The sequence below is a fragment of the Rhinoraja longicauda genome, chromosome 3 (genome assembly GCF_053455715.1).
Source record: "Rhinoraja longicauda isolate Sanriku21f chromosome 3, sRhiLon1.1, whole genome shotgun sequence".
NCBI classification, from domain to species: Eukaryota; Metazoa; Chordata; class Chondrichthyes; order Rajiformes; family Arhynchobatidae; genus Rhinoraja; species Rhinoraja longicauda.
This window is the reverse complement of record NC_135955.1, coordinates 77,373,403-77,398,554: the sequence shown is the minus strand read 5'-3', so window position 1 is coordinate 77,398,554 and position 25,152 is coordinate 77,373,403. Positions and strand designations below refer to the sequence as shown.

Sequence of the window (25,152 nt, the reverse complement as noted above, 5' to 3'; positions counted from 1 at the left end):
ATTCCCAATCTACACTAATCCCACCTGCCTGCATTTGCACTATATCCCTCTAAACCTTTCATATCCAGGTACCTGTCCAAATGTCTTTTTGTCTTAATGTCTTAAGTAGAAGAAAATGTCAATAGGCATTAATATTATACATTTGGATCTGAAATTAATTTTAGAATTATTTTCTTAATTTTCTGCCATTATGCAGCATACATATTATTTCTATTAATTGGATGAAAATTTGAAGGGATTTGTGGTCTAACAAAAATGAGATTATCTAATTAGCATTTTATTACTTAATTAGGAACTTACTATATTCATAGTGGGCATAATAAATTATTATCAAGACTACAAATTAGATTTATTTCTGGATATGGGAATAAACCCATAAAAATGGACAGATTGACTTTCCTAATAATTTGGTTCAAGAACCTCTTACTGCACATCCTATGAGGTCCTGAAGAAGAGTTAAGCAACCAAGTCTCAAAATTTGCAACATATTTATGCTGACTTCAACATTTCAAACTTGGTTCATTGGCTGTTCAGAAATAGTTGATCTTGAGTGGCATTAATGAAGGAAATAATTGTGTTGAATGTTTCAACTCCGCTAAAATAGATCTCATAAATGAATGTAGTATAAATATCAAAAGTGTGGAATTCTGATGACTTTATTGAAGATGAAAAATATCCCTAAAATTTGAAATTACTATGAGCACATAGTGACATTTCTCAAGGAAATGACTCCACCACTCTCCCTATCTTTCATCTGCAGCTGAAGCAAACCATTTGAAAAATGTAATCTCATTTGACTTTGTTAATTTTGTCTAAATCGCATCCCACGTTTTAATGCTATGTTGGGGCTCACGTTGTCGACCTCCCCGTGGTGAGCCCTGTCAACTGACCTCAGTCAGGTGAACGACAACAAACAGAGACAGCAGAAGCAGAAGCAGCTTCGTAACTTCTGCTGCCTCAAACGCAAGAAGAAGATAGCTATGTAAAAATCAAAATAACAGCAATGCATACAAAATCTGCATAACATAACATTTCTTCATTTCCAAACAATAGATTTTGGAATTAATTTTTCAGACACATGTAATTATTTATAGTATGAACTGAACATTTACTTTTTGGCATTGGCACAATACTGAGTATTGAAACTCAGCATCAGAAGTAGCCTGGTGCAAATAGATTGGACTAATGGATTAGAAAGATGCATTCGCTTATTCATGGGATGGCAAATCCTGTGATATGTTCACATCCTCTCCAGTTTGAAAAACTGGCCTGAAAGTTGAATGACTGAAAATAAAGGATTAAGTGTATGGAAGCAAAAAAAGGGATAATAAAGAAATGTAAATGCCTTTCAGTATTTCCTAATGGTAACTTTGTACATACAATGGCAAATCTAAAATGGTTGCTTATATTTTGTCTCTTTATTTGTTACATACTAGCTCAATGATTCTAAAAGGACTATGTTTTCCAAACAGAAGGGTGGCATAAACTATGTCATTTATCATGGATCTTTCAAGTTGACATTGAAAAAGTTAAGGCTTCTGACCAATCAGTGAATCACGTTAGTACCTACATCGTATCCTTTTCTGTCTATCACTTTGCAGGTGAAGCAGATGATTGTATTCAGTCACAGCAATGATTAATGTGTTCCTCTGTAGATTTGGGACAGCCTATCAATCATGTCATTAGAGAGAATGTGCCCTGAAAGAGGCAGTCACCAGCCAAGGAATAACTGCATTCATCTTAATCTATGTATGCACCCAGCCAGCCAAGTCAGGGTCACCATGATGAAAAACAATAATCTTTTCTTGGACAAATTATTTTGCAAAGTCAGGCATTTCTTTGTTTTTTCAACAGCACTCTTTTTATGATACTGATACTTTACCACCCAGACAACACAACAGATTAAAAGTTATTTAAATACATGATGACATTGCCATAAAGTATACACAAATAGGTGAAGTAAATTGCTGCCACTTACCCTAATACTTAACACATTGCATTATTAGACTAACTAATGCAATTTGATGCTATCAGGCATCTATGTGAGAAAATATTGCAAAAACCATGTGTAATATGAACATTGGTAGAATACCAATTCAATACTTGACTCCACACATTTTTCGCTGTTACATAGTCAGGCTGCTCGCCTGATACATCTCTTTGATGAACTAAAATTTCTGCTGTTTATTGGGAATTATTCTCCTTCTTCCCTTCCACGAAAACTGCATGCCTTGAACAATAATTATACCTCTTCCCACAGTCACTATCCTAGGCTAATTCAGAGGTCAAAACCCTGGCTGCCGGCATGAACCTTTCAACCCTAATACACTTGTTCAGACCACCAAGTTCCACCTCTGTATTATCATCCAAGTCAATTTTCCCTATTTGTAGCCATCATCTGAAGCTATCTTCCACACCTTTACACATGCATTTGTATTCTTAGACCCCCTCAGCTCTATAAGACTCCCCAGGCTCCTACCGCTCACCGTGAAGGTCCTGTCCTGGTTTGACTTCCCATAATGCACACCTCAAACCTATCTGAATTAAACTCCGTTTAACTTCACCAAGTGCACTTGCTCAGTAGATCAAGATTCCGCTGTAGTTTTTGATAACCATCTTCACTGTCGATTATACTGTTCGTCGACGTATAAATACTGAATCGTTCAGCTTCGTATATATTTCTATTCCGCTGTAGTTTTTGATAACCATCTTCACTGTCGATAATACTACTTATTTTAATGCCATCTGCAAACTTACTAATCATGCCTTGTACATATGAATGACAAAAGGCAATGCACCCAGCACCGATCCCTGAAGCACACCACATTCACAGGCCCTTAACTGAAAAACAACCTTCCACTACCACCCTTTGCCTCCTACTATGAAGCCAATTCTGTATCCTGCTTCAGACTGATTGTGATAGGGGGGGGGGACTGGAAAAAATATAGGGATGGGACAAAGCCTGGCAAGTAAAAGGTGTATACAGGAGAGAGGATTTTGATTGGCAGATGGATGGACAAAGGTCAGAGATGGGCAGAAGGCAAAATGATGTGAGATGAGGAGAGAAAGGGCAGGAAATGTGAAGCGAGAGTAAGGGATATTGGTGGAAGGGGAAAGGGTTGTTGTTAGTTAGTTACCTGCAATTGGAGAATTTAACGTTCATACCATACAGTTGTAAACTAATCTAGTGATGAGCTACAAAGTGTGATATTTGGCATGAAACAGCATCTTCCTGGAATGATCCAGGTGTTAAGTTCAAGGTGATCTTAATCTTTAAAGTCAAATAAGTCCTAGCAAGGGACATGACTGAAGCTCAACCTGCAGAAGTTGTAGCTTTGTGTAACTAGGGAGTTTACTAATTTCTAGATATATATAGCTGCTCACAAAACTGAAGGTATGATTGTGGTTCCCTGTATATTTTTGCTGAACTGTATCTGTTGGCATCATTTTTTTTCCTTCTCCCTTGGGACCGACTGTCATGTTCGTAGAGCCCAACGTCCTTCACATGTAGTTCCCCTCATTCAGAACTTCCAGCGGGACCACCACTGAATCATTTATGGCAAAGATGTAGTAATTGTAGAAATGAGTTTTGTATGAAGCAAAAGTTGCCATTCGAGTGACTCATCTTGTGGACCTATTTCACAGTGCAGATACATGAGATGCTATGAAAAGCTGGTTCCATGAATTCCTCAAGCTGTTTCCTGATCACATACTATTTTAGTAAAGGTGTTGGTATGAGGAAATGAAATCTTCTACATGCTCCATGAGCAAGAAGACAATTCTGAGTACTTGATGAAGAGCACAATTTTACTGTTTTTGTGAATGCAAAATCAGAAGGATTCAAGTTTCACTACATGAAATGTTTTTGAGCATGAACTTCAATTAATTTATTTTTACAATATATATATTTTTAATTATGTGGCAAAAAAAAGATAAAACTAGTTTCATGCATTTTGAAACACAGTAAGTATACGTCAATATCCACATAAATGTGAGATGAGCGTATTGACCTGTCACTGAAAGGGAATAAATTGATAATTTGAAATCAAACTTGATTCAGGCGTGGATAAAATCATGAATGTTAAATTTAGATCTACTAAATAACTTTCATTCAGTCCCAGTGTAATAAAATGTGTCGGAAAGAACTGCAGATGCTGGTATAAATCGAAGCTACACACAAAATGCTGGAGTAACTCAGTGGGCCAAGGCATCTCTGGAGAGAAGGAATGGGTGATGTTTCGGGTCGGGTCTGAAGAAGGGTCTCGACCCGAAACGTCACCCATGCCTTCTCTCCTGAGATGCTGCCTGACCCACTGAGTTACTCCAGCATTTTGTGTCTACCCAGTGTAACAAAACTGGTGACCGGCACCATTTCCAAGCTTGTACATTGTACTTTAAATGACTATTTGACTAGATTGATGAAATACTATTCTCAAGTATGTACTTTTGAACAATATTTAAATACAAAATACTACAATTTACTGTCACTTACCTATCCAAGCAGAACTTCTTTGCATTTTGTAGTTGGCCTTCAATCCATTTAGGTCTTTGTTTTTCCAGACAGTTGATGATCTTCTGTATTACTGGTTTGGGATTTTCCTTTTGCTGTCCCATAATGTTCAACAGACATTCACTCACCAGCTCCAGTTTGCCTTTACACCATCTGTCTATTGTGAAACCTGACATTAATTCTGTGGCATTTCCATCTTCCAGAGTTTGGCAAATGATTGTAATAACATACCAAAGGAGGTATGAATTTATGAGCTCAGGAATATTGTTCATTAATTTTTTTTCTGCTAAATTGAAGAGGTATTTAATCGTTGAAGGTATTGAAACAATTATTGCAGGCAGGTTATCAATTACAACTGAAATAACTTGAGCAGCAAGTTTTGTAAAATCTGAAAGAAAATTTACATCATAGTTAGAACTGTTATCCATGAAGAACTCCCAATCTTTATATATTGACACAAAATTTAAATTTTCAGTTTATTTACAAATTATCATTGTAATTTTCTGTAATGTGAACTTTGATTATATTTGGGAACTGGATTCTTCTACGTAAGAAACCTGAGCAATTAGTATACAGACATGCCAAGATACTGAGTTTTAATTTGAGGACATGATTTTCATATCCATGTCCCGACATGAACCTAAAGCTAGCAGAAATCACTGGTCAGCCACTGAAGGGGGCTCAGAAAGCATGAGTAGGAGCAAAGATTCAGCTGTTTAACAAAATATTTACTTAGCACCTTTGAGTATGTTTTTCACATTGTTCTTACAATAGTATTCCATAAAACACAATAAAATTATTTGCCCCATTCATAAAACTATGTATACAAATTACTTTTGTTATTTGTCAATAGGAGCAACAGAATTAATTTTCATTATCAGAAAACAAAAAGTCACTTACTTTTTCCATATTCTCTTCTTTTAAATTCCCTTGGTATATAATCCCATTCTTTGGGAATTTTACTGAGTAAACTCTCAGGAGGCACTTGCTTGGGACATGTGCCAGGATTTTCCAGAGCTTGCCATGTATGAAGCAAGGAGATGACGTGCTTTAAAATTGGATTGATTGCTTTGGATATGAACAACTTCAGACACCTTGGCACATCTGACTCATCTTCAGCTGTAAATGGTGATACTATTATTAATCGACTTTCAGACTTAGCACATAACATAAATCACATATTTATATTCTTTGAGGTTACAACAGGTTTTTTATTGCTAATGCAAAATATAACATTAGAAATATCACTGAATTTGTGCCAGCTGTCCTTTAAAAAATATATATTTTTAACTAAAATACGAAATAATTTAAGGTACAGTTAGAGTAAACTGTTACCTTATATCTGCAATCCAAACTAAACATTTTAGGCAACATCCAGTTTGATGGAGATTTTCTGTGTCCCACCCCGAGCCAACACAATGTTATCCACAAAGCACTCACCATGTCTTCCTTGATTACAACTTGCAAATGAAATGTGATGCAAGGAGTAAAATACTGTGATATTAATGTTGAAGATTGACACTTGTTAGATTTAAAATAACAGAACACACATGTCAAAATATTCATCTCATAAGCATGATAACATTTTATTGTCAATCAGAAACAAGGGATCTGCCAGGGCAGTCCTGTTTGTGGAATTTGGGAAAAGGATAGAAGAGGTCAGTGCAGAGCTGGGGAAACATAAGGGTGGAGAGTGTGGAGGACAGATCGCCAGAGGTGACGGGATCAATAACAGTCTGGGAAATTATGACTTGATGTTCATTTGTGGGGTCATGGTCAAGCTGTACGAGGAAGTGTCCGAGAGCTGGCACCTAGCCTCAGCATGGTAGAGACCAGCCTGCCAGACTACCACAATACCTACCTTGTCGGTAGGTTTGACAAAAATATTGGGATTTTTGCTGAGTGATCGGAGGGCTGTGCATTCAGAGAGGGTGAGATTGGAGTGGGTCAGAGGAGTGGAGAAGTCAAGATGGTTGATGTTATCATATCATATCATATCATATATATACAGCCGGAAACAGGCCTTTTCGGCCCACCAAGTCCGTGCCGCCCAGTGATCCCCGTACATTAACACTATCCTACACCCACTAGGGACAATTTTTACATTTACCCAGCCAATTAACCTACATACCTGTACGTCTTTGGAGTGTGGGAGGAAACCGAAGATCTCGGAGAAAACCCACGCAGGTCACGGGGAGAACGTACAAACTCCTTACAGTACAACACCCGTAGTCAGGATCGAACCTGAGTCTCCGGCGCTGCATTCGCTGTAAAGCAGCAACTCTACCGCTGCGCTACCGTGCGGCAGTTGAAAATAAAATAGTCCAGAGAGGGTAGAAGGCCGGCAGTTGGAATGCAAGAGGAGGAATGTTGGAGCAAGAGACTGGATTGTCACTGAATAAATAATAAATCATGAATTTTATTATACATACAAGGAATTTGCCTTGGTGCTTTGCTCGCAAAAAGGATAAAAACACAATATACAGCCAATTAAAAATAAAACATTATAATTTAAACATGTGAGAATAAAGTATCAGAGTAAAAAGAAACTACTGACTTTTGGTTGTTGAGGAGCTACTACTCGTAGAAAAAAGCTGTTTTTATGTCTGGCTGTGGCGTCTTTGATAGTCTGGAGACACCTCCCAGAGGGACGTGCTTCAAAGAGTTTGTGGCCAGGGTGAGAGAGGTCAGAGATGATCTTACCCACTTCCTGACCCTTGCAGTGTACAGTGGTCAATGGGGGGGAAGGTTGCAGCCAACAACTTTCTCAGCTGATCAAACGATGCGCTGTAGGCTCCGGATGTCATGCTTGGTGGATGAGCCAAACAGACCATGATGGAGAAGGTGAGGACAGATTCTATGATGGTAGTGTAAAACTGGACCATCATTGCCTGTAGCAGGTTGTGTTTCCTCAGCTGCCGCACGAAGTACATCCTCTGTTGGGCCTTTTTGACTGCGGAGTCGATGGTGGCCTCCCATTTAAGGTCCCTGGAGATGATGGTTCCAAACTTAAATGACCACAAATGTGACTAGTGTTGTTGATGATGAGTGGGGGGAGGAGAGGGAAAGCTCTCCTAAAGTCTACAATCAATTCCACTGTCTTAAGAGCATTAAGCTCCAGGTTGGTGCGATGGTACCAGGATGGTAGCTGTGTCACTTCCTGTCTGTAGGCAGATTTCTCCCCATCCTGGATCAGTCCATTCAGGGTGGTGTCATCGCAAACTTGAGAAGCTTGTCAGAGGAGTCTATGGAGGTGCAGTCATTGGTGTAGGGAGTAAAGGAGAGGGGAGAGTATGCAGCCTTGCGGTGCTCCTATGCTGAGGGTCAGCAGGTCCGAGATGTACTTTCCCAACCTCACATACTGCTTCCTGCCTGTCAGGAAGTTGGTGATCCACTGACAGAAGGGTTCAGGCACAGTCAGCTGGGAGAGTTTGGAGTGTAGTAGCTCTGGCACAATGATGTTGAATGCAGAGTTAAAATCCACAAACAAAATCCTTGCATAGGTCCCCTTGTGGTCTAGGTGCTGGAGGATGAAATGCATGCCTAGGTTGACTGCGTCATCCACTGATCTATTGGCCCAGTATGCAAACTGCAGGGGGTCCAGCGTGGGGCTTTATGATACTTTTCAGGTGGGCCAGCACATCTTTCAAGGTATTCATGATTACATAGGTCAGTGCAACAGGCCTGTAGTCATTAAGACCAGTTGGGGGGGGCACGGTGGCGCAGCAGTAGAGTTGCTGCCTTACAGCGAATGCAGCGCCGGAGACCCGGGTTCGATCCCGACTACGGGTGCTGCCTGTATGGAGTTTGTACGTTCTCCCTGTGACCTGCGTGGGCTTTCTCCGAGATCTTCAGTTTCCTCCCACGCTCCAAAGACGTACAGGTTTTTAGGTTAATTGGCTTGGTAAAGGTAAAAAAATTGTCCATAGTGGATATAGGATAGTGTTGATGTGTGGGAGACACTGGTCGGCGCGGACCCGGTGGGCCGAAAGGGCCCGTTTCCACGCTGTATCTCTAAACTAATCCTTGGCTTTTTGGGTACAGGAACAAAAGAGGAGACTTTGAAGCAGGCAGGGACAGTGCAGATTTGTAGACTGGTGCCAGTGGTTCGGCACAGAGCTTGAAGGTAGAGGGGCAAACATTGTCCGGCTCTTGAGATTTCCAGCTTTTCTATCTCCTGAATTTCTATTGTTAGTGATGGGGAAGTGGCCAGACTGATGTTGGGCAGCAAGGAGGGGGTGGGTAGTGGTGGGCCCAGTCTTTTCAGAATGGAGTCAGGCTGTAAGTGGGTGTGAAGCGGTGATTGGGGAGGAGTGGGTGGGGAAGGGAGGGGGAGGGAGTACCTGGGTTATGATCCGTCTTTCAAACCTGCAGTAGAACTCATTCAGATCGTTGGTCAGCTGACGATTGTCCAAGGAGTGGGGGGTTTCCTCTTGCAGCTAGTGATTTCTTGCAAGCCCTTCCACACTAAAGACGAGCCATTAGCTGAGAACTTGCTCCTCAACTTCTCAGAGTGCCTTTCCTTGGCAGCTCTGATTCCTCTTCTCAGCTTGTACTTGGCCTGCCTGCAGAGGTCTGCATCCATGCTCCTGTGGGCCTCACCTTTAGATTGGCAGAGCTATCTGAGTTCTGCTGTAAACCAAGGCTTGTCGTTGTTGAATTTGATCCGGGTCCTAGTAGGAATGCAAGAGTCCTCACAAAAGCTGACATATGACATCATGGTATTCATTGAAGCTTGTGGTTGCTTCCATGAACACATTCCAATCAGTGCAGTCAAAGCAGGACTGTAGGTTTTCGATGCCCTCGGCCCACAGGCCATCAGGACTGTTAACTATTATAACTCCAGGGACTAAATTTTATTTTCTGTATTAATTTAAATTTATATGCTGTAATTGTAACTTTTTTTTGCACAATCCGCAGGCATTGCCACTTTCATTTCACTGCACATCGTGTATGTGTATGTGACAAATAAACTTGACTTGACTTGGCTTGACTTGTCCACCTTTTCATTGTTCTGACCATAGGCTTAGCAGATTTTAGTTTCTGCCTGTAGGTCAGAATAAGGTGAACTAAACAATGATCAGAGTTCCAGAGCCGCATGGAGAGCACAGCGATATGCGTTTAGATTTATTTTAGATTTAGATTTAGATTTAGAGATACAGCGCGGAAACAGGCCCTTCGGCCCACCGGAGCCGTGCCGCCCAGCGATCCCCGCAAATTTACACTATCCTACACACACTAGGGACAATTTTTACATTTGCCCAGCCAACTAACCTACATACCTGTACGTCTTTGGAGTGTGGGAGGAAACCGAAAATCTCGGAGAAAACCCACGCAGGTCACGGGGAGAACGTACAAACTCCGTACAGACGGCGCCCGTAGTCAAGATTGAACCTGAATCTCCGGCACTGCATTCACTGTAAGGCAGCAACTCTACCGTGCGCCACATTCTTAAATGTAATGTAACAATGGTCAAGTGCTCTCTCCTCTCTGGTGGGGCAGGTAACGTGATGTCTGTATTTTGGAAGCTCTCGGCTGAGGTTAACCTTGTTAAAAACAACGACCATGGAGTCACTCTCAACTAGACAATAGACAATAGGTGCAGGAGTAGGCCATTTGGCCCTTCGAGCGAGCATCGCCATTCAATGTGATCATGGCTGATCATTCTCAATCAGTACCCGGTTCCTGCCTTCTCCCCATACCCCCTGACTCTGCTATTCTTAAGAGCTCTATCTAGCTCTCTCTTGAATGCATTCACAGAATTGGCCTCCACTGCCTTTTGAGGAAGCATTACTCTCATTACCTGGTCAGTGAGTTGCATTTGTGCCTCACGTTTGCGAGAATAAAAGAGGTAAATTCCCTCGGAGAATAAAAGAGTTTGCAATTCATTAAAAATGATTCCAGATTAGAACAGAAGTTAGACAGTACTGTGATATCGCTGCACCAGCCCTGATTAGTATAGAAGCATATTCCACCGCCTCTTGATTCCCCCTAGTTCTCACCGTTGCTTTTGCAGATTATTACTGAAACAGTTTTTAGCCCCCCCCAACAAAATACACACCATGGATTTGTTTTCAAAGATTCCAAAGGAAACAGATGACATTTCAGGCTTAAAACAAACAGTAAGTGCTTGCAATCATGTTCTTTACACCAAAGTATAAACAAGTTGGAGGTGACAGAAAAAAAAGCGATTGATTCTCCAAAGCACTCATGGTGGAGAATTATGAAGATTCGCTGATCAGTGTGAAGACATTTCTTATTATTTTTGTTGTGTGGCCTTACTTTGAGAATGTGACCCCTATGCTAGACACCCCAGCCAGCAAAATCATAACATTGCATTTACCCTAGTAAGGGCCTAAAATGCATGGTACAATTCAGTGAGATCACTTCTAAATTCAAGAGACTTAATACAGTTGGCTTAATCTCTCCTCGTAAAATTAACTGTCAGCCTAGTTATTGATCTGGTGAATTTACAAACCCACCATCCTAGGAATTAATCTGGTGTTCCAGATTAATTAGATTACAATGCAATTTTTCACAATAATATGCATACAGGTCTTAAACAGATTATACCGTTGCTTCACCACACCTGCTAAGTAATACAATTTATTCCACAGCTGATGTTTGTCCATGTAGCCTTCAAGAACAATTCCGAGACTTCTGGGCAATGATTTACAGTATGCCATTACCATCACAATTGCTTCTATCAATGCTGATTGTTGATTACTCTGTTTTTCTTCTATGTTTTCATCATCAACATTTTTTTGATCAGTTGCTAGAAAACAAAAAATAAATTGTTTTCAGGATGAATATTACCAGTGAAACTGTAAGCAATGTAATAAAACAGGAGTAAAACAGGAGATGCTCTGCCAAGTATATGTTTAATAAAATAAGAGATTACACACATTGGGAATATACTAAAATTGGAAGTCTCTGATTTTGTTGAGAAAGATCACTGTGAAATGGAATTCTATACCACCACCTTATGTCTCCCACCTTAAAGGCAATTCCATATCCAGCTTGCTGGCTCACTCTGGATCCTATGTGATTTAACCTTCCAGATCAGCCTGACGTGGGGCACTTTGTCAAAGGCCTTGCCAAAGTTCATTTAGATAACATCTACCGCACTGCCCTCATCAATCTTTTGGGTCACCTCTACAAAAAATTCAATTAAATTCATGAGAAGTGATTCCCCATTGTTGATTGTATAGAATCTGTTGAGGCATTTCCATTCAGCCCAGCTTGATTCGGCACCAGGCGAAAGTTCTTCTTTGGCACTCATGGACATGGATGTTGTTGATGGGAGATTGGCTGGTCTCTCTTCCTATAATACAACTCTAGTACCTTCAGCTTCAGCATTTGGTTCAACTTCACTGAGGAAGGTTTTCCTGGGCTAGCCGATTCTTTGCGGGTTCATGGCCGAATAGGGGATGTCGTACATCTGTGGTCTGGCGATGGCGTTCTCTACTGCTTGCTGCACTGCGACGAATTTCTGGTGACGCTAAACCAGATAATATGTATAGGCTGTCAGTTGATGTTGATCTAAGACATCTAATGATAAGGCGGCAGGTTGTATTGATGGCTGGATCAATCTTCTTTGGCGTGCAATGAACAGTTTGATGTCACTTGTGGATAATTAATTTGTGCCTTCAATGTCTGGGCGCAGCATGTCCCACTTGTACATATTTAAATCTTAACTGAAAAGATAAGGCCTTTTTTTTATACAAGGGTCCAGCCTTACATGGTTCAGGGATTTCAAGGTAGTCTTCTGCAAAATAGGTCCTTTTATTTGTGCATTCGAAGCCGTACGAAGCTTGTTTTATCTTTTTTACTAGTTTACATTCTTATTCATCTGTGATTTCTGATAACCTGCCTTTAGACTCTAGTGTTTCATCCTGTATAGTCGTCTGGGAGTAGTCTTCCGCCGGAAGATTGGCTCCCAGCTTGTCAAAGAAAAATCTTCCAAAATCTGTACTGACCACTGGCCTCCCAAAATAGTCAATCCTCTCACACTTAAGCAGATCTCTCATTATTATCCACTTTTTTCAACTTTTCCATGAATCCTTGCTGCCAACATTGTTAACAATTTTCTTTTCAGACTCAGAAACAGCTTCTTCCCCTCTGTTATCAGGCTTCTAAATGGTCCTTTAGAGATTAGAGATTTAGTGATAAGTCCCTTAGACTTTAGAGATGGAGCAGAAACAGGCCCTTTGTACAGGAAACAGGAATCATTGTACTTCCCCTTTTCCTAACCCGACACCATTCAGATAATAATCTGCCTTCCTGTTCTTGCCTCCAAAGAGAATAACCTCACATTTATCCACATCATACTGCATCTGCCCACTCACTCAACCTGTCCAAGTCACTCTGCATCCTCACAGCATCCTCTTCACAGTTCACACTGACACCCAGCTTTGTGTCATCTGCAAATTTGCTAATGTTACTTTCAATTCCTTCACCTAAATCATGAATGTATATTGTAAATAGCTGCGGTCCCAGCACCGAGCCTTGCGACACCCCACTAGTCACTGCCTGCCATTCTGAAAAAAATCCGTTATTATAAAAAAATCTCTTTGTTTCCTGTCTGCCAACCAATTTTCTATCTGTCAATACCCCACCCCTAATACCATGTGCTCTAACTTTGCCCACCAATCTCCTGTGTGGGACTTTATCAAAGATATTCTGAAAGTCCAGATACACTACATCCACTGGCTATTTGTCCATTTTACTTGTTACATCCTCAAAAGATTCCAGATTTGTCAAGCATGATTTCCCTTTCGTAAATCCATGCTGACTTGGACTTATCCTTTTACTGCTATCCAAATGCGCCGTTATTACCTCTTTAATAATTGACTCCAGCATCTTCCCCACCACCGATGTCAGGCTAACTGGTCTTTTATTCCCCGTTTTCTCTCTCGCTCCTTTCTTGAAAAGTGGGATAACATTAGCTACCCTCCACTCCACAGGAACTGATCCTGAATCTATTGAACATTGGAAAATGATCACCAATGCATCTACGATTTCTAGAGCCACCTCCTTGAGTACCCTGGGATGCAGACCATCAGGCCCTGGGGATTTATCAGCCTTCAGTCTCATCAGTCTACCCAACACCATTTCCCAAACCGTTACTCCTAAACAAAGAGAAGGTGTAGGAAATAAAGATCATTGGTGAGGAGGAAGGAACAGTGGAGATGTAGCAAAGAGGGCAGAAAAATAATTATACAATCATAAAGCAATAAATTAATGAATATGTTACATTTGGCAAACTGTGGAGTCATGGAGTCATTCCAGAATAGAAACAGACCATTCAACCCAATATGTCCATACTGACCAAGGTGCACCATCCAAACTAGACCAGCCAGAAAAAGGCAGCCAGCATCATCAGAGCCAAACAACCCTGGCCACACTTTCATTTCACTCCTGCCATGGAATAGGAGACCGATACCTGTAAAATCCAGGTCGAGGAGCAGCATCCTACTTGCAAACATCAGGCTATTAAACATTGCAAATTCCAAATAAGCTCTAAACTACAAGCCAGGGGCATTATTTTTGTCTTTGCATTATTGTTCTTGTTTATTTTGTCTTTGTACAACTATTGTTTTTTTAAAATATATATTTTTCTATATAAACACACACACACACATTCTTTCTTTTATTGTTTATTATGGGCTTTACAGAGTACTATGTTGCCGCGGGGCCTTCCATCGCCCGGTGCGGCGCGGCCGCGGGACACCATTCTGCTTTAGTTAAACATTTTGTTCAAGATGGCCGCGCCGTTGTGTTTGGCTGCCTGCCACTGTATGTTTCTTTTTTTTTTTCCTAATCAGATGTGCAGCACTTTGGTCAACGTGGGTTGTTTTTAAATGTGCTATACAAATAAAATTGACTTGACTTGAATCTTGATTTGACTGGGGTTGACCCTCATACCCATATTCCTCTAAACCTTTTCTATTCATGTACCCATTCATCTACCTGAGAAAATTGCTCTTTTGTTCCTATTAATCTTTCCACTCTCAAGATGGAACCTCTGCCCTCCAGCTCTTGATTCCCCTACTCTGAGACTCTGGGAACTCTGAGCATTCACCTTATCTATTTCCCTCATGATTATATACAACTCTGTAAGATCACCCGTCAGCCTCCAGTACTCCAAGGAATAAAGTCCTAGCCTGTCCAATCTCTCCCTTAACTCAGGCTCAGGTCCTGGCAACATTCTCATAAATCGTCACTGCATCAGCTTAATGGCATCTTTCCTACACTAGTATGACCAAAACTGAACACTCTACTTCCAGTGTGGCCTCACCAACGTCTTGTACAACTATAGACAATGGGTGCAGGAGTAGGCCATTTGGCCCTTTGAGCCAGCACCACCATTCAATGTGATCATGGCTGATCATTCTCAATCAGTACCCCGTTCCTGCCTTCTCCCCATACCCCCCGACTCCCCTATCCTTAAGAGCTCTATCTAGCTCTCTCTTGAATGCATTCAGAGAATTGTCCTCCACTGCCTCCACATCCCAACTTCTTTACTCAATTCTCTGAATGATGAAGGTAAGCAGACCAAAGGCCTTCTTCACTACTCTATTTACCTGTGATTCCACTCTCAGGTATGCACATACTCTATGGTCCCTCTTCTCTACAACATGCCCCAGGGCCATAATGCTTACTGTAAATGTTCTGCCCTGGTTTAACTTCCCAAAATGCAATACCTAACTTATCTGAATTAAACTTCATTTGCCATTCCTCAGTCTACGTGCCCAGCTGATCAAAATGCCACGTAATTTTTGATAACCATCTTCACAGTCTACAATACCACCCATTTTAACCAAATAAACCTTAACTTTTAACTTCAATACTTGTGTTTTTATAAACATTAAAAATATCAGAAAAGAGTCACTCTCAAAAGTTTTTTTGATTTTTAATTCTCCACCTACAAACAAAGTTATGTACCACTATAAGAGATTAATAACTCCTGTCAGTGTGTCCTTGAATTTATAGTTTCTGATAGCAGGATGCAATACACTATAGTACAGAAATATGAGGGGGGGTACAATTGTGCATTTGTCAATGTTTGTGAGGGATGACAGATATTTGAATAAGTAAGTAAATGCAATACCCTGAACCAATAAATAACTAACAAAACTGAAACCTTATTTGCTCCTCTGACAAACATTGGATTGCTTAAAAATGACAACACTAAATTAGGTTATCAGCCAAGAGCATGAAAAGTTTTTTTTTTTTCTATTTGATATGTAATAGGAAATCATTATCTCTGAAAGAATGGTAAAAAAATTGATTGTTCTTTGTTCTAATATTTATCACAATGACCGTAAAATCATTTCATACACTTTATTCAATTGAATAAATGCTGACATTCTGATAATCCTGTAAATCTTATAGCATTTTACAATGAATTAAATTGAATTAAATGGTGAAATATTTGAAAACTTAAAATATGACAATGCAATAAAATGAAACATACAGATCCTACCCGGGTTACCTTCATGGAACTGCTTGTACCCGAACAGTTCACAAGCAGGAAATGTGGCCGCCTAGCAATATCAATATATATATTACTAACACGCTCATATTATATATGCGTATATATATTGCATTTTAGTGCGTTCCGAAATACAGCCAAAGCAGTACACGACAGCGTGACAATTTTAGCACCACCTTAACCACCATTGTCCTGCGGTTCAAATGGTTGTTATATTTGAAAAGTTTTTCACTTTTTAAACTTTACAAATCACCTTTTTAAACTTTAAAAATCCCTTTTCCACCAACCATGCCCGTCGGCCGTGTTCGACGTCACAATGGGAACCCAACGCGTCCGCTCCTGCACAGTTGGGGCCCGTTGATCTGATACTTATGTAAGATGGCCGCTGGATCCGCGCATGCGCAGAACAAACGGGTGCCTGCGCAGTTGGGGCCCGTTGATCTAATACTTACATAAGATGGCCGCCAGATCCAAGCGTGCGCAGTTGGGGGAGGGTTGCTGCTCGGAGGGGGGCGGGACATGCCCAAGTGACAGGAGTGGTGGCCAATGAAGGAGGGGTGACAAGAGCTCTCCTGCTGCTGGCCACCGCGATTGTCGCCCGGGACCACGGTGAGTTGCTCCCTCTCCCTTTTCCTCTCCCCCCTCGCCCGCCCCCGGGGGAGTTTTAAGGGGGGGTTGAGCGAGGATGGAGTGGGTGACTGTCGTCAGTTGGGGGAGGGTTGCCGGGCCCGCAGGAGAGGTGTGGATGGAGGGTTGCCCGGCCCGCAGGAGAGATTTGGGGCCAACGGGTCCACGTCCAGCTAGTATTTAAATAAAATCATATACCGGGGTGTTTAACGCAACCTTTCAGGTTTCACTGAAAACTGAATTCCCACATGGCAGAAGATGCCTGCTGTCCTGCAGTAGTCGGCAAATCCACAGGAGTCCACTAGTCTCCAAAACCCTCGTTTACACGTACAGACCATACATGCCAGAACAGCAACCTTGCTCTCAATGTTAGGAAAACCAAAGAGCTGATTGTAGAAAAAAGGAACTGCAGTTGCTGGTTTAGAAACAAGGACACAAGGTGCTGGAGTAACTCAGCAGGTCAGGCAGTATCTCTAGAGAACATGGATAGGTGACATTCCGGGTCAAGACCCTGCTTCAGAGTTCTACTAAGCTCTGAACTACAAACTATCTTGGTTGCACTAGGGACTTCAGGCTTTGTTTTGCTTTGCACTATATTATGTATTTTAATTTATTAAACCTCTTTTTTCTAGTTAGTTGAAGATGAAGGGTCCCAACTTGAAACATCACATATCCATGTTCTCCAAAGATACTGCCTAACCTGCTGAGTTACTCCAACACTCTGTGTCCAAGGGGCCGATTGCTGACTTTAGTAGAAAGCCGAGGATCACATGCCTGCCCTCATAAACAGGTCAGTAGTGGATCGAGTCAATAACTTCAAGTGCATATCTCCGAAGATCTATCTTGGATCTAGCACATTGAACTAAGAAAGCCCATCAGTGCCCCTACTTCCTTAGAAGGTGGAGGAGATTGGGTATGTCAAAGAATACTCTCTCAAATGTCTACAGCTGTACGGTAAAGAGTATACCGACTGGTTGCATTATGGCCTTTTTGGCAACGTAAACACCCTGGAAATGAAGATTACAAAAAGTGGTGAACACTGCCCAGTCCATCATAGGTACTGACCTCCACACCATCAAAAGTGGCATTGTCTCAAAAAGGCAGCCAGCATCATCAAGGACCCACACCACTCTGGCCATGCTCTCATCCCACTTGCCATTGGAGAGATGGTGTAGAAGTCTTAAAACTGTGATATCCAGGTTCAGGGACAGCTTCTTCCCAACAAGCTTTAGGCCATTGAAAACTACAAACTCCAACTAAACTCCAAACTGTCTTGGTTGCACTAGGGACTTTGGGTTTTCCTTTGCTTTGCTCTGTATTGTGTTTTTTTTAAATTCATTTAACTTATTTTTCCTTGCTTGTTTATTATGTTATTTATTATGTACTGTGTTTACAAACCTGTTGTGCTGCTGCAATTAAGAATATCACTGTTCTTTTTGTACATATGACAATGAAATACTCTTGACCCTTGACAATTTATCAGTAATTGAGGGGACATATATTAGATGATTCTAGGGCACTTAAAAAATGTACCATTCGGTTAACAGCACCTGTGCACCATATTGACCCATTGGTACCAATGTTTCTTCAATGTGGAGCTCCCACTCCCAGTCTGACCTTTCTGTCATGGGCCTCCTCCAGTGCTATAGTGAGGCCCACCGGAAATTGGAGGAACAGCACCTCATATTTTGCTTGGACAGCTTGCAGCCCAACGATAAGAACATTGACTTCTCCAACTTTAGTTAGTTCCTCTGTCCCTCTCTCCCCCTCCCCCTTCCCAGTTCTCCCTCTATTCCTGTCTCCACCTATATCCTTCCTTTGTCCCGCCCCCCTGACATCAGTCTGAAGAAGAGTCTCGACCCGAAACGTCACCCATTCCTTCTCTCCTGAGATGCTGCCTGACCTGCTGAGTTACTCCAGCATTTTGTGAATAAATGTTTCTTCAATGATCAGACACTGATCAATCCAATTATTAGACTTGTCAGTACGGCAGTATTTTTGTAATGAAAATAGAGACAATTTTTTTTTAAATGAACATGATGAAGGAAGTGAGTTCAGAGGTGGCTTGGGGATAATTGTAAAGGATGGATGTTGAGGGAAAGATGTTTGCAAGGAGAGGAGTGTAATTATGGAGAAAAAAAATTGGAAGGGAGAATCAGAGGGTGTGGAATTGATCAGGCTGGGAGAAATAAGGTTTAGGTGTTCCAAAACCGAATTATGGTGTATGAGGATATCATCTACAAAGGTAGCAATGAATTAAAAGATTATTAGGAAAATAAACACAGAACAAACCAACATGCAAAAAGATGGATGCCTTGGACCCACTGGCAACAGTGCAGGAAAACTGGATTGTTAACTGATTCCAAGGTAGGCATCAACCTTCCAGCTAGGCTGGCAAGATCAGTTGTACTACAGGGTAAAAAACATTTGCGTAAGTGATGTGAAAATGACCATTACACGTCACTAGATATCCCTGCACATGTCCAGGGGCATCTAATCATCTTTTATACATATCTTTAGCACTGGGTAACAACATCAAATGTATGGAGATGCAATATTGGTGCATTTTGGACCTAGATGATAAATATGATTAGATTTATTAAAAAAATTATCAAGCCTGTGCTTTACAAAACAGTAGGCCCTTAAATTCCATGAGGCTTTCTTTGTGAACATTCAGTCTTTTCCAGTCCCATCAAAGATTTAAGTAGAAACTTTGTTGGTTATAAAACAACATTTTATACTTACACATATTATTCAGCAGAATTCGAGGGACCAGACAATCCTGAAGTATAAGTATTTGCAGAAGTAAGTTCCAATCGCAGCTGGGTTGTGATAATAACAATGTAAGGTGCTGATCAACAGATATCTTATCACATGATGGTGAGCTGGAAACATACCAAAGATTACATTTAATTTATACTTCCAAAACCATACGGTCATCGAGTCATAAAGCATGGATACAGACCCTTTGGCTCATTTGTCCATGCCAGCCAAAATGCCCATCAACACTAGTACCATTATTTATTGTGTTTATAGATGTTTAAGTAAGAATTTCATTGTTCCATTGATAGTACATATGACAATGAAACATTCTTGACTCTTGCCTTTAAATCTATAGGTGATCAGGAAGCCAAGCATAAAATATTTAAATGATTGAAGTTTGGTTAAGTTATCTACTCAAATTTAATTTGGATACAATTTTGATTTAGTCAGAAGGAAGATTGCTGGAAAGCAAAGAGAATATAATTAATACAAACAAGTACAGATAAAAATTGTATATCTGGCCATAAAATCCTGGTAAAATCAGTAAAGGAAAACATAATGCCGGAAAAAAATGGGTTCCAAACAATCCAATTTCTAGATTTGTATGTTCCAAAAAATCTATTCACTATTTCAGTTACTTCTTGAAATGGAAAATGGAATAAGTAGAGAAGAAACAGATCTGCAGATGGTGAAATCTATTATTAAAACCCTAAAAGACATTTTACAACACAACTGAGACGTGTGAATAGATAAAGCAACAATACATCTCCTTAAATAAGATAGTAAGGTCAGTAAAAGGCAATGCAGAGTCTGAACTATGTAGTGTAAATTAGAAAAGTACACTCATCATCAAATGAGGTACAGAAAATGAAATACGGTGGAGAAAAACTGGATTCGGGTAGAGAAAATGAAAGTCATTGGAAAAAATGAAAGCAGTAAATTAGTAATGTTTAGTTCCCCAACATTAACTGTATTCCTATAGCATTATTATGGGGAGTTAGAGGATCCAATGTTTTATAAAAGAGGAGGTGCAATCAAGAAAAATTGCCACAGGCAGCAAATGTAAGATTTATGGAAAAATATGCTGCACATATTTTAAACATATTGGATATGAAATATCTATTTTTATATAACCAAATGAAACACAGAATACACTAGATAGCTTTATATCAACGTAATAACAATAATGCTTAGGTGTATTTGTAAGAAAATCACTTGCAAAAGAAATTGAAGATTCACCAAAATTAACGATGATATGAGTGGGCAAAATAAAATCAAATATCGATGGCCATCTTGGAGTTTATAAGAACTTAGGGTCTATGAACAGCAAATAAAACAACAACAAAAAGAATTCTACTTTTAATAACTAACACCTTCTGCGAAGCTGAGAACAGAAATATTAAATTGAGTCTAAAAAACAAAATGATTAGTGGAATCTTAGTAATGAAATAAATGAAATAATGAAAAACAAAGCATGAATATATAGCGTTGTAGTGTGCCAAGTAGACCGAAATAACGACAAGTAGTCAGGGTTAACGAAAGTGTGTTTAATGTATCTAGCTGGAACTCCAAGGGGAATGAGTCATGCGGTCCTTGACCTTTATACTCCCGGCCGAAGTCCGCCTCCTTGGATCGACCCATTCCCGTGCCGAGGGGTCGTGAGTGGTATGGCCCGACCCTCGGGAGCCGCCACAGGACCCCCCCCAGAACCAGAGGCACGAAACGCACCGGTGGTCGCACTAGTCGACCGAACCGTGTACGGTACCCGTCCGACGGGGGGTCTGGCGGGGGCACAGCTGGAGGGACAACCGGGGGGGCTGGCGGGGGCACAGCTGGAGGGACAAACGGGGGCGGAGAAGGGGGTACAAATACCGGTCGAGATGAGGGGATCGGCGGGTGCGGTGTTGGAGGCACTTGCAAAGGGGGGCGCCCGCGCGGCCGAGGCTGTGCAACCCGCACCGGCTGGTCAATGTCCAAGTGCGCTGGCTTAAGGCGATTAATTGACACGGCCTCCGGTCGGCCCCCCATGTCCAACACAAAAGTTGTCTCGCCGTGTTTCAGCACTTTGAAAGGGCCCTCATAAGGTCTCTGAAGCGGTGCTCGATGGGCGTCGCGGCGGAGAAAAACGTAGGCACAATCCCGAAGGTCCAATGGGACGTGCGGGTGGAACGTCCCATGGTGAGACGTAGGGACGGGTGCCAGTTTTCCGACTCGCTCACGAAGGCACTGTAGGGTGGACGAGGACGGTTCCTCCTGCCCCGGCGACGAGGGCACGAACTCCCCGGGCACGGTGAGCGGCAACCCGTAGACGAGCTCGGCTGATGACGTTGCGGGGTCTTCCTTTGGTGCCGTCCGGATGCCTAATAAGACCCACGGCAGTGCGTCCATCCAATCGGGGCCGGAGAGTCGTACCTTCAACGCAGCCTTGAGCTGCCGGAGGAACCTCTCCACCAGGCCGTTAGCCTGCGGATGGTAGGCCGTGGTGTGGTGAAGCCGAACCCCTAACAGCTCAGCCATGGCTGACCACAACTCAGAGGTGAACTGCGGTCCCCGGTCTGATATAAGGTCCACCGGCACCCCAAAGCGTGCGATCCAATTTGCAGCCAACGCTCGAGCACACGTTGCCGTGGACGTGTCGGTCAATGGTATGGCCTCTGGCCACCGGGTGAACCTGTCAACCACCGTGAGGAGGTGAGTAATGCCCCTCGAAGTCGGGAGGGGACCCACACTGTCCACGTGCAGGTGGTCAAATCGGCGGTTTGGCAGACCGATTTGCTGGAGAGGCGCCCGGACGTGGCGCTGGATCTTCGCCGTCTGGCACGCGACGCAGGTGCGGGCCCAATTGCCAACCTGCTTGCGGAGACCGTGCCACATGAACCGTGTGGCCACCAGAGCGACTGTCGTCCGGATGGATGGGTGAGCCAATCCGTGGATTACATCGAAAATCCGCCTGCGCCAGGCAGCAGGCACGATGGGGCGTGGTTGCCCCAATGACACGTCGCACAAAATTGTCGCTCCATTGGGGCCGAGAGGGACATCCTCAAGGCGGAGGCCGGAGATGGCAGTCCGGTAGGCGGGTATCTCGTCGTCCGCCAGTTGCGCCACCGCCAGGGCTGAATAGTCAATGCCAGGTGCCACATCCAACACCACCTCGACGGCGGGGCGCGACAACGCGTCGGCCACCCGGTTTTCTTTCCCCTCCACGAAACGGATGGAGGTTGTGTACTCTGAAATGTACGCCAACTGACGCTGTTGTCGGGCGGACCACGGGTCTGCAACCTTCGTGAAGGCGAAAGTTAGTGGCTTGTGGTTCGTGAATGCTGTGAACGGACGTCTCTCCAGAAAGTAGCGGAAGTGACGTACCGCCTGGTACAGGGCCAGGAGCTCGCGGTCGAACGCACTATACTTCTTCCACAAACGCCCCTCCCGACCAGGCTATTTCGGGCGCTGCCGGAGTGACGCGCAGCGTCATGACGTCATCACTGTGCGCCGCCCAAAGGGCGTCTGCACGCCTGCCGAGGGCCTGGAGATCATCAAAAGGCCCTTCACTGAGCTGCATGCGAATGTCGGACGGCAGTAAGTGGAGAAATACATAGTCGAAAAGGAGCCAAGGTTTGTGACCGTCCAGCAACGCGAGCATGTCATCCAGCAGCGCGGATGGGCGCCGGTCGCCCAGGGGAGGCATGTGGAGGATCCTTTTGGCCCGCTCCATCCTCGGGAGCCGGTAAGTTTCCAGCAATAGAACTTTTAGCGCATCGTATTTACCTTGGGTCGGTAGGTTGGCGAGGAACTCGGTTACCCGCTGGACCGTGTCCTGGTCCAGGGCTCCAACCAGGTAGAAAAACCGTGTATCATCCGACCGGATGGACTTAAGCTGGAAATACACCTCAGCTTGCTGGAACCAGACGTGGGGCCGGTGGGTCCAAAAGGTAGGGAGGGCTACGGAAATCGCCTCGATAGCCGGTGTAGCGCCCTCGGACAGCGAGGCGAAGGCTGAGGTCCATGTCTTGTCCATTTTCCTATAATGGACCGTTCGGGGTCATCAATGTAGTGTGCCAAGTAGGCCGAAATAACGACAAGTAGTCAGGGTTAACGAAAGTGTGTTTACTGTATCTAGCTGGAACTCCAAGGGGAATGAGAGTCATGCGGTCCTTGACCTTTATACTCCCGGCCGAAGTCCGCCTCCTTGGATCGACCCATTCCCGTGCCGAGGGGTCGTGAGTGGTATGGCCCGACCCTCGGGAGCCGCCACAGCGTAATATTTCTATTCAAATATACTCGATGTTTATCTCCTCTTTCCTTTGGGCATTCCGTTGGGATCAAGGATGATTTGCTTCCACTCCAGTTTTGTGGATCCTGCAGTGTCAACCATTGATTCTTCCACAGCCGGGACAGGAGGTGGTTCATGGGGTGGGTGAATAGGTCGTTTATAAGGTGTGCACTGCTTCCTCTGTTTACGCATAGCATCTGAAGCCCGGCCTTAAGGTGCTTAATACCATTATAAAATGTTTATCTTCATGTTGAACTATCATGGAACAGAGATTGCCAAGGGACAAAGAGTATGATGCACTTCTTCAAGGCAGCTCTAAGTATATCCTTGAATCTTTTCCCTTGCCCACCTAGTCATCTCTTCCCATGGCAGAGCTTGAAAAATAGCGTGTAGAAAAGAACTGCAGATGCTGGTTTAAATCGAATGTAGACACAAAATGCTGGAGTAACTCAGCAGGACAGGCAGTATCTCTGGAGAGAAGGAATGGATGACGTTTTGGGTCTGAAGAAGGGTCTCGACCCGAAACGTCACCCATTCCTTCTCTCCAGAGGTGCTGACTGTCCCGCTGAGTTACTCCAGCATTTTATGTCTAGCTTGGAAAAGAGTGTTTGTTTTGGGAATCAGGTATCAGACATGCAAATAATATGACTCGCCAATTATAGCTATCAATGCTGATGTGCTTGAATGTTGATTAATTCATCTTTTCAGGGAATTTACACTATTTCTCGAGTGCCTTTACATGCCTGCTGTGGGCAGTCCAGTTTCCAGAAACATACATACTGCTGCCTGAGTCCATGATATCTGAATTCTTCATCTTTGCATATTTAAAAAAAAATTTAATCTGCATGATTACTGAAAACTTTGAGGAATATGTAAAAATAGCTTCAGATAACCCATAAATTCAATAGTGGATACTATATTTACCTGAGTAATTCATAAGAAAAAGAACTTTGAATCCAACGTAACCATTCCAGTAAGCCACGATTCACTGGCTTTAATGGTTGTGCAACATCATATTCACAGAAACCACCACAAAATACTCTGACCAAATAAAAACAAAGAACATAATTAACAAACTACTTACAATTAATGTAAATGAAATGATACATATTAACCTATTAGGTTGAAGTAATAGTTCAACAGACTTGATTTGAAATAAGCTCCAGACTTGGATGTTATTTATATTTTAGCATCTTTGAGCCAGGCACAGAGGCACAACTGGTAGAGCTGCTGCCTCACAGCTCTAGAGACCCGGGTTCGATTCTGAACTTGGATGCTGCCTGTGTGGAGATGCACTTTCTCTCCGTGACTGCGTGGGTTTCCTCTGGGTGCTCCAGATTCCTCGCACATCCCAAAGTGCAGGTTAGTAGGTTCATTGTCCTCTGTAAAATTGTCCCTAATATGTAGGGAGTGGTGCGAAAGAACAAAAACAGAACTAGTGTAAATGGGTGATCGATGGTCAGAGTGGATTCGGTGGGATGAAGG

General features: G+C 42.7%; 1 protein-coding gene across 6 annotated transcripts in view; it reads right to left on the bottom strand.

Moving 5' to 3' along the window:
* The window catches only part of kiaa0825 (KIAA0825 ortholog), a 269,652-nt gene that overhangs the window by 165,075 nt on the left and 79,425 nt on the right, over positions 1-25,152 (bottom strand). For all 6 annotated transcript variants that reach the window (XR_013547071.1, XM_078396492.1, XM_078396491.1 and 3 more), the window contains 5 exons: positions 24,592-24,708; positions 19,380-19,519; positions 11,100-11,285; positions 5,411-5,629; positions 4,493-4,898 (listed from right to left, as the gene is read on the bottom strand). Coding sequence is in view for 5 of the 6 variants with exons in the window: in XM_078396492.1 (XP_078252618.1) it covers positions 4,493-4,898; positions 5,411-5,629; positions 11,100-11,285; positions 19,380-19,519; positions 24,592-24,708 (1,068 nt within the window). In the remaining variant the exon portion in view is untranslated. The remainder of the gene's footprint in view (positions 1-4,492; positions 4,899-5,410; positions 5,630-11,099; positions 11,286-19,379; positions 19,520-24,591; positions 24,709-25,152) is intronic.